General features: G+C 42.5%; 1 protein-coding gene across 2 annotated transcripts in view; it reads right to left on the bottom strand.

The window, feature by feature from the left end:
• Nucleotides 1–4,212: 4,212 nt before the first annotated feature.
• The window catches only part of DIEXF (digestive organ expansion factor homolog (zebrafish)), a 26,895-nt gene continuing 21,046 nt past the window's right edge, over nt 4,213–10,061 (bottom strand). For both annotated transcript variants that reach the window (XM_008574156.1, XM_008574157.1), the window contains exon 12: nt 4,213–5,707. In XM_008574156.1, the coding sequence (XP_008572378.1) occupies nt 5,464–5,707 (244 nt within the window). In that variant the 3' untranslated portion in view covers nt 4,213–5,463. The remainder of the gene's footprint in view (nt 5,708–10,061) is intronic.

The raw sequence follows: 10,061 nt of genomic DNA, 5'->3' as shown, positions 1-10,061 counted from the left end.
TTTCTTGCCAATTATTTTTCAGCTATTATCATTGTTTCCATTAATCCCATGAGAAGACACCTGTCCTCCCTCATTCTTATGGATCTAGTGTGGATTGGAGATGTCCGAAGTGACAGCACAGACTCCTTGTTGCTCATTCCTCACTGCCACCAAACATCCGAGGCATCGACCCTGTAGCACAGCCTGGATGTTGATGCCTGCAGAGAACAGAAGAAAGAACAGGCGGTGTCTTTGGACTTCCGGAGTCTGATGCCATTTTTGTCTTCTGTGTCACTTAGGGATCGCTAATATTAGAGGCCTGACACCTCAGTGGCTTAAACAAATTAGGGGTTTCTGTGCTCACAAAAAAGAAGCGCAAGGGGAGACCGAGCAGGACTGGCATGGCAGCTCCAGGAGAACCAGGTCCTTCAGTCTTTCTGCTCCAAGTCCTCTGAAGAGCTTTCATCCTCAAGAGCTTCAGTCATCACGTCTGCATTCCAGGCAGGAAAAGGGCAGGAACAACCTGTGACAGAGGTGTCCCTCTCAGTATTAAAGAGCGCTCCTAGAAGTCCTGCCAGAGCTGGATTTGATGTAGTTTTCACAGGGTGCTTTGTCACCCAGTTATAATCCAGGTTCTAGTACTAGGGATGTACGTGGATCTGGAGCAAAAAATAGCAGTCTCTTCCAATCTCTCTCCTAATCCCTCTGTAAGGATGGTGGGGATTATTCCCTACCTATGAAGATGAGAAAACGGAAGTGGCATGAGAACTTGCTCAGAGCAACAGAAGGTCAGTGGTGGTGCTGGTTCCAAGACCCAGCTCAAGGATGGCTTTGAAAAATGATAGAAAACACAAAGACAGAAACCCATGAGTCTCTGTGGACAAACACCAGCTGTGAGCCCAGGGCCGTCTCTCCCTAGGGAGTCAAACTGGCAGATGAGAGGGCTGCAGAGGTCACTGAGGACAAGGGATGCAGGACACTGGAGCAGATGCCTCAGTGATGATGCTCCATGTTAGTCCCCGAGTTGGCAAAAGGTAGACAGCTTAGGCCATGGCTCAGCTGGGAGAACAGATGGACAGGAATTCGGCACAACTTCTGAATCAGCCGAGCGTCAGGATGCATGCCTTCCCTCTGTGGCAGCCGAGGCTACGATTCCCACCTGGTCACAGCCAGCTGCAGAGGCCCAACATTGAAAACAACAACAGCCCGGCCAGGAGGGCCTAGAAATGTGCCATCTCTCACCTGACTGTGAGGGGCCTTCAGGAGGACAAGAAAGTAGAGGTATTTCTCCCAGCAGTGAGGAAACCGAGTTGAGCTGCACACCAGGGGCAGGCTTAGGTTTCTCTGCGTGGGGCAAACAATCCCCTGTAGCAATCAGATCTTAGTCCTGAATCCTTTTGAGCACAGGGCTCTAACTATTGAGATAACCAGCCCATTTGTTTGGAAGAGGCTGGAGGTCTGTTCTTTTCATGCCCACACCTCCCATGGGAACAATGGCAGTGTGACCAGAGGTGTAAGAGAAACCCAGGACTTACACTGAGACACATGTGATGCGAGCAGAGGAACTCCTTCCTGCATCTGAAGTGGGAAATAGACAGGAAATAGAAACAGCAAACTTGATAAGACAGGAACAGTTGGGCTTTAGAAACAGGACATAAAATGCACAGGATTTTACTGCAACTCTGGTTACAGCATATGGTATAGAAGGAAGAAATACAAGTTTAAAAAAAAAAAAAACACACTTTCTTCTGTCAGCTGAACATGGGGGATGGGGGTTGGAGTTCATCTGGGAGTAAATGACTAAACCCAGAGGGAAAGAAGAGGAGTGACTTCTCTCTTTTTTACCTTCCAAAGAGTCTATCAATTCTGGATTATGTGTGTATCAACTCTCCATTCACTGACTCTGTAATTAAAAGGTGGCTGAAGTTTATTTGGAGTTTATGAAGCCAGGCTTGCAGAAAAGCTTCTTAAACGAGAAGTCTGGAGTGGAAATCTGGGGATGAAGATTGTTAACACTGTCCTTTGAGAGAGAGAAATTGGGAAGGGGATTGGAGAGGAGGGGGAAGAAAGAGAGGGCTAGCTGTGAGGGACCACCCCCTTGGAAGAAGCAGTCTCTGCATTTCCATGACTTTCCTTTTCTCGCATCTCACGGCCAGGCAGGTTGTACAATGAGGCTCTTCAGATGATTATAAGGAACTTCCAACTCCTGCTCCCTCACTCCAGGCCTTCTCTAATCTTGAGAACCTAGACTCATCAAATCCAGCTCTGGCAGCCTGAAGATCTGCTCTTGTGGCCTGGGGAAGGCTGGGCAGAAGGTGGCCAGCAGGCTCTGGTACCACCTGCCTTTCCCTGTCCTCCTTCAGCAGCACGGCTTCTTGCCCCTGCGAGGGTACAATCAGGTTTGAGCGCCTTCATGAGCCCCCCTTGGTCCTCTGGGGTGTGAGGAGTCAGCAGGGACACACTCCCCGTCCCTGCTGGGACCATCTGCACTCAATTATAAGCACTTTGGAAGCCAGCAGAGGGCTGTTTAGCTGCTGCTGGTTCTCTATGATTAGCCTGTTCTTGTTTTTTGAATATTGCACATGGTGTAGCCAGCTGTGAGAAGCATTCACGATTAAAAGCTTTTTCCTCCTCAAAAAGAAAAGTGCTAAGCTAGTTGTTATTACTATGGGGAAAGAAAAATATTTAAAAGTCTTACTTTCTGGAAAAGTTCCCTTCCCCACCCTACAATTCCACCTCTTCCCAGGATTGGCACCATTCCTTTGTCTATACAGTCACTAAACAGACGCTTGCTGCCAAGTGAGCCTTCCTAAAGAAGTATCAAGACAGAGTGTAACTCCAGTTCATGTATCATCCATTGCCCAGTAGCCTTTCCTCTCTCCCTTATTGTATGTGAAGGCATCCTCTTGATGAAACCATTCCAGAGACTGCACTCTTCGCAATCCACTCAGGAGCCAGGGCCCACTGCTGAGGCTTACCTTCTTTCTAGGTGCTGAGCCAGGAATAAGGCAATCCTACTTTGTTCACACTTGAAATTCTCCCAGGCAAGAAGCAATTGGCTGGGTTTGGCACCGTGCCAGTATGAAAATCACTGGGGATGCTTAACAAAATGTGTATTTCTGGGGCTACATCATGGACTTGAAATCCAGGCTCACACCTGAGTGCGGAGTCTGAGAAGTTGGAGATTTGGGAGTCTTGTGAATAGTGATGATGAAAGCCAGGAGATGAGCTACAATTCACAGGCAAACAAATGTGAAAATAGAAGGAGATGAGTGTGATCAGAGTCCCTTAGCCTCACATTTCTGAACCAGGCAAATAAACTCATTTCTTTTCTCATAATATACAGGCTCTGTGGTAAACAGCAGCACGAATACTCGAATAATCACAGGGCACATCTCTGAGTATACAAAGTTCTTTGTAGCATGGTTTGTTGGCTTCTATCTACCACCTCCATTTCCTCTTCTTTTTTGCCCCCTTTTTTGGTGGCTGGCTGGTAGGGGGATCCGATATCACCTCCATTTTCTGAAATTTAATATATATAAAGGAATAAATGGTTTAACTTACTATGCTGAGGAACGGAAGGTAAAAATGCCTATTTAAATATTTATCAGGAAGACTATCCCAAAAGTGATTTCACTTTTTTTTTTGGATAAGAAATTTTAAGTGCGTCCAAGTATAAGAAAATCTTATTTTGGGTTGTTACACTGAGGGTAACGGGAGCCACTGTCTGAGAAGAGAGCTGCAAATACGGAAAGGGAGAAAACTGGGGGGAACCCTGTGGCATCACGCTGGCATTGGAGGTCTTGGTGTGAATTCATGGTTTTCAATATACAGATACAGAAGTAAATTTACATGTGAATCTGGCACATACAAGTATGTGTGTGCAGACATGTACACACATGCAAATATTCCCAAGCTCTGGCCACTGAGATGACTTGGGACGAGTGGCACCACAGTAAGCACACCTAGCACTCAAATCTTAGCTTTTAAAATAATTTTCCACTAGAAGGAAGCAGGGCTGATGTAGAGAAACCTGGAATGTCTTATTGTCAGAAAATACAGCAATGCCCAAGTAGTAGGGGGATATGTCAAAAGGACATAGGAGCCAGCTTGAAGGTGCTGCCACTGGTCATATCTGAGACCAGTTAAGCAGCTGAATAGATGACAGGGATGAATTGTGACCCAGTGAATAACAGAAGAAACCACAAGTCCATACTGATATAAATTAATACATGAAGTGAAACAGAGTCACTTTATAGGGGAAGAGTCTGGCAAACACCACCTTAAACAAGTGGTCAAAGTTATCAACATCAATGATGGACAAATTGAAACGATGTGTCACCTGACGGGATACAGTGACAAAGATGAAGCTTCACTTCTGCGACGTTCTAGCCAAAGATGCATAATCTAAATTCAATCATAAGAAACATCATTCTGCAAAATAACTAGTCTGCATTCTTCAAAAGTGTCAAGGTCAAGAAAGCCAAAGGACACTAAAACAGACATTAATGGCAATTTTCTTCTTTTTATGGATGTTTTGTGGTTACACAGAACAGTGTTTTTGTTTATAAGAAATATACACTAAAGTATTTGGGGGTGATAGGTCCACTGGGATGGCAACTTACTCTCAAATGACTCACATTCTGTCCTCGTAATTTTTCTGTTTGTGAATGTTTCAAAATAAAAATGTTTAAAAAAGTACAATTTCTCTTTCATTTTTATCTGTTATATGACTCAAAAAATGACTACAGTAATTATGAACACACTAATATTTAAGATGGATATTTCAACATCAAGTTTCAACACAATTATTTCTTGAAACGGAGTAGAAGTTAATGTTATTTTATGTAACGTGATTTTAAATGCATCTTTTAACTATTTTAAAACATTTACTATTATGAATTAAAAAAAGATCAGTGAATGAATGTACTCTACTGGGTTGAATTAAAGTAGAATATTTAAGGTTTATAAAAAGTTTGGCTAGGGAAAAATAACAATTTCACAAAATCTGTGCCATCCAAAATTAAGATGACATTCAGTGGCAAGAAGTATGCCAATTTCTCACAACCAGTTCTCACAAGCAATGATGTGTGTGCCTTACTTTAAGAAAGTATCCAACGAATAGGCAAATCTGAAAGAATTTACCAAGTGTAATAAATTAGAGGTAAAAATCATCATAAAGAAATTATGGCTTACAAAAAGATTCACAAGTAAAAGTTGTACTTCTATCAACTTCTCACAGTCCTTCCAGACCCTCTCGACCTCTGAAAGATGTGATTTACCAAAATTTGGTTTATACTGAACTTTTCACGGACACAGGACCTGAAAAGAAAGAAGTATCCAGTAACACTGACGCCGCCTGGTGCTCTTTCCTTGTATTAATCCCTCTCCTCTCAGATGTACAAGTAATCAGAATTGGGTCCAAGTGGCACAGAATCAAGCATTATGTATCATGCCAAATGCCATTTCCTGTCCCACAGAATCTCATTTTTCCCCAGTAATGAAGAGGTGGACATTCTTCTTGGACTGCAGCATCTGTGCTGCACGCTCCACACCAACCACAGCAGCTAACCTCTGGGCATCATACTTGGAGTAGAGGACAGTGCAGGTCCATGTGGCTTCTTCTCCTCTGCTGGTGGCTTTCAGCATATTACAGATTTCACTGTAGAAGTGTGGATATGTTGGCAGTTCATAGAAAATCAGATTCCTGATGCCTTTTATTGTATACCTGTTAGAATGGGAAAGAGAGAGACCATGTTTACCTGAGAAACAATTTATGAAAAAGCTACCTGAGAACTGTACAGGAGTACAGTTTATTCTTGTTGCTCCCTGCTAAAGGAGGAAAACAATGGCACAAATAACAGAACAAAGATTATTCTCACTCGAGGCAGAAGGGCTTATTTTTGTAATAATGTATCTGAATTCCTAACATTTGCCTTAAAATAATGATAAAATAAACATTTGTTGAGCCTATTCTGGCTAGGCTGAGGTAGGCGGGGAAGAATAGTAGACCAGGATTAAAAACTTGTCTCAGAAAACCTAAAGAGCAGGCACTTACAATTTAACATTTTCTTTACTATAATTAAGCAAAATAGAATATTCTGTAATGGAGATAAGGTCAGACCCCGTATATAAAATAAACTGCACAAATTGTAAATGCACTCCCATTAGTCTTTTCTTCTTGTCACTCTGTAGACATGTTAACTCCATGGCAGATGTCCCAAGTTCATCCATATACAAAATCCTGCCTGAGGACCCATTAGGCAGCATGAGAAAGCAATTAGTTTCAATGGCTTATGCATTTCCACCTCTTTCCCCTGCCACAAAGTGCTGCATGGTGATGTTGGGGGTGTGTAGAGCCAGGAGACCCACCATATGGTTCAGGTCAAGGTCAAATGTTCCCTCTGGGACCCCATAACAAAAGATTTTATGTGTTGACAAGGTTCTGATTTTTCCTGTTAGATTCTCATACACTGATGATGTTAGACTCCCTTGGGAATTTTGTTTTATTCACAGAGGATAAGTTTTCCTTGTCTTTTTCTCTCATGGCTCATCCTGATCTCTCTGGAGACCCTCTTCCAAACTATAGCTGTGATCCATTTCGTAGTTCACCTTTCAACACCAGCTTTCCATAAAGAAGAAATTCTAATGGCTAATGAACCTGAATAAACTGTTCTACCTCACTAGTTATCAAAACAAACAAAAACAAACATTGAGTTCCACTTCTGCTTAGTATGTAGAAAACTCAAGAATATTGCTCCCACACTAACAAGAAAAAGCCAGATAATCTACAAAAGCATCCCTTTTCTTGAGCCTAGAGAGCCAACGTCATGAGGCAACCGAGTACTGAATTCAGTGGTGTGCTAGTGTATGTTGAATAACTGGTTCTCAGTGAAAAGAGAGGGTGCTGATTTGAGGCGTTTGCCAATTTCTGTGGTGTAAATACTCCCATCATGGCCAGTTTCAAGCTACCCACCTTGTGTTGCTGAGCGCAGAGTTGGGAAGAGATGTGGAACCAGATCTCAAGAGCCAGCAGGAGCCAGCTTCAGCATACCACTGACTGAATTCCAGAGTGACAAGCCCTTCTGAAGAAAAATAGGACACACGAACTACTGCACCTTTGGCAGAGCACCAGAGAAAGTGGGCGGCTGCCAAGGAGTGAGTAGGAAGAAAAAAGCTACACTTCTAACAAATTCTTAAAGGGCAAGTACAGGCTTCAGAATTCTTGGGATCCTTGGACGCTCCTTTAGTCCACATCCACTCAAGAGCTTTTTCCAGGGGCCTCCACGGGGAGCCCTGGAGAAAGACTGGAGACAAGGCAGAAGACCTGAGAGAGACCCCACTGGTGGTGTAGGCACGAATGCCCAACCACTTCCCAACCCCCCATCTTGACATCTATAGCAAAAGCCTGAAGCAGATGGAAGATGGACAAGAGCCCCCATCCCAGGAAAAGGTAAACTACTGGTGAGGGGAGAGCAGGGAGAAGAAAAAGTCGCCTGCCCTAAGGGAGGGGCAGTAGCCCGCCCCTCAGCTCTCCCTCCGCACCACAATCCTTGCACCCAGTAAAGAGCAACAGCAGTCCACCCTGATGGAAGAGCAAGACACCTGCTCAACCCAGCATCCTGCACTGATACAAGCAGACGTCTACCACCTCTGAGGGAGAGGCTGGATACTCTTTCCCACCAAGACCCCCACAGATAACAAGGAAGACTTTGGCTGCCATGGGGTGAGGGTGGGGGTGCAGGATCCCTGAGAAAGCCCACCTCCAAAGCCCAGAATGAATAGGACTTGCCTAAAAATAAGCTGGACCAGGAGAACCTCCCACCCCTACCTCATGCCTTGCAGGGAGTAACGTGCAAGAGTGGCGTGTGGAGGGACACCACCCTCTGGCACAGGTGTACAGGGCTGGTGACAGTAAGAGGAAATCAAGACACAGAAAAACCCTCCAGTACCCAAGACCCCAAACCAAGCCCACCGTCTCCTGAAGGGATTTGAAGTCTGTGGTGCGTGGGAAGTAACTACAGTAATAACCAAACCCTGACTAGACTGACAGCATCCACACTAGTGGCCTATGGAAGCAGAGGTTCACTTAGATGTAGGTTTTATTTACATTTAATTGAAAATGATGGAAAACAATGAGGTATCATTTTGACTATCAAGTCAATGGCAGTAATGTCTGTGGGGTTTTGCAGAAATAGGTCAATGAAGTGTAAGTTATTTTGTGTGTGAATTTTTGTTGAGGAGGGAGAAGACAGAAGATGGGAAGGAGCAAATACGTGGCAACGTATACCAAATCTTTCATTGTGTACATCCTTCGTGCTAGCAAGTTCTCCTTTCAAAATCTATCCTAAGGACGTAACGAGGTAAGTATGCTATCAAAATATATGCACATGGATGTTCTTGGTATTACTGCATATAATAGCAGATACTGAAAAATAACATATGCCCATTAAAAGGAAACTGGGCTAATTACTGCTACACATTGAAATCACTTGGCTGGTTTCTGTTTTGTTTTGTTTTAAATACTTATGCTTGGCTCCCATACCCAGACATTGTGATTTCATTGGTACTGGGATGTGACCTGGACTTTAATACAGATTTTTGAAAGCTCCCCAAGGTGATTCTAATGTACAGCAAAGTTTGGGAACCAGTGATCTAAATAATATGAAAGAAGTCAGATAAATCCAGACTGTAGTACATGCTACAGGAAACTGAATTGGACTCTTCAAAAAAATTTCAATGCCATGAAAAAGAAAAAAAGCAAGAGAATTATGCTAGATCATGGTTTCTCAACACTACTGACATTTTGAGCTAGATAATTCTTTGTTGTGGGGGGCTGTCTTGTGCACTGTAGGATGTTTAGCAGTACCCCAGCCTCAACCCTCTAGAACTACCAAAATAACCCTCCAGTGATGACTACCAAAAAATGTCTTCATATATTGCCAAATATCCCTTGGGGAGCAAAACCGTCCCCGGTTGAGAACTAAGCTAGACTACAGAAACAATTTAACCAAATGAAATTTAACCAAATGATCCTTAACTGAATCCTGGATAAGAAGGGAAAACAGCTATTACGGTCATTTTGGGGACAAACAGGAAAATATGAATATAGACTATACATTAGATGATGATACTGTAGTAACATCAGGTGGTACAATAATGGCATTGTGGTTAGACAAAAAAATGTTCTTGTTTTTAGGAGCTACATGCTGAAATATTTAGGGATAAAGTGTCAGAAAGTCTCTTGCAACTTCCTTGTAAATGGTTCAGATGATACTGTAGTAACATCAGGTGGTACAATAATGGCATTGTGGTTAGACAAAAAAATGTTGTTTTTAGGAGCTACATGCTGAAATATTTAGGGATAAAGTGTCAGAAAGTCTCTTGCAACTTCCTTGTAAATGGAAGTTAAAAATAAGAGATGTGAGTGGAGCCAGAGAGAAATGGGCGTAAGCAAATGGGGTAAAATGCCAACAGCTTGTGAATTCTGAGTGAAATGGATTTATAAATGTTTATTATTAGAATCTTACAATTTTATTTTGAAATAAAATCTTTCCAAATAAAAAGCTGGGGGGAGGAAGGATGTGATGGAGTGATATATATTAACTTAAAAATACATCTGCTATATGCAAATATATATACTAAAATGTTAACACTTTTGAATTATTTTTCAATGAGCACATAAAATGTTTAAAGAAAAAAAAATCCCAATATGTACAATGTGATCCCAATTTTGGGATTTTTATTTTATTTTATTATTATTATTTTTCTTTTGCAGTTGGCCAGTGCAGGGATCCAAACTCTTCACCTTGGTATTACCAGCACCACGCTCTAACCAAGTGAGCTAACCAGCCAGCACTTTGGTATTTTTAAAGAAAAAAGTATAAATATGTGTGTACATGTGCATGTGTGTGCACGTATTTTTCACATAAAAAAACAGGAAAAAAATACACCAAACAGAATTTTTTTTATCAGGGCAGTGAGATTTTAGGTGATTCCATTTTCCTTTTTTTTTTTTGTCTTTTTTTTTTCTTTTTCCGTGTCTGGCAACGGATCGCAACCCTCAGTGTCGCCCCCGTACC

This window comes from Galeopterus variegatus, unplaced genomic scaffold, assembly GCF_000696425.1.
Source record: "Galeopterus variegatus unplaced genomic scaffold, G_variegatus-3.0.2 Scaffold1003, whole genome shotgun sequence".
NCBI lineage: Eukaryota > Metazoa > Chordata > Mammalia > Dermoptera > Cynocephalidae > Galeopterus > Galeopterus variegatus.
Note: the sequence above shows the minus strand (reverse complement) of the source record. Positions and strands in the feature narration are given on the sequence as shown.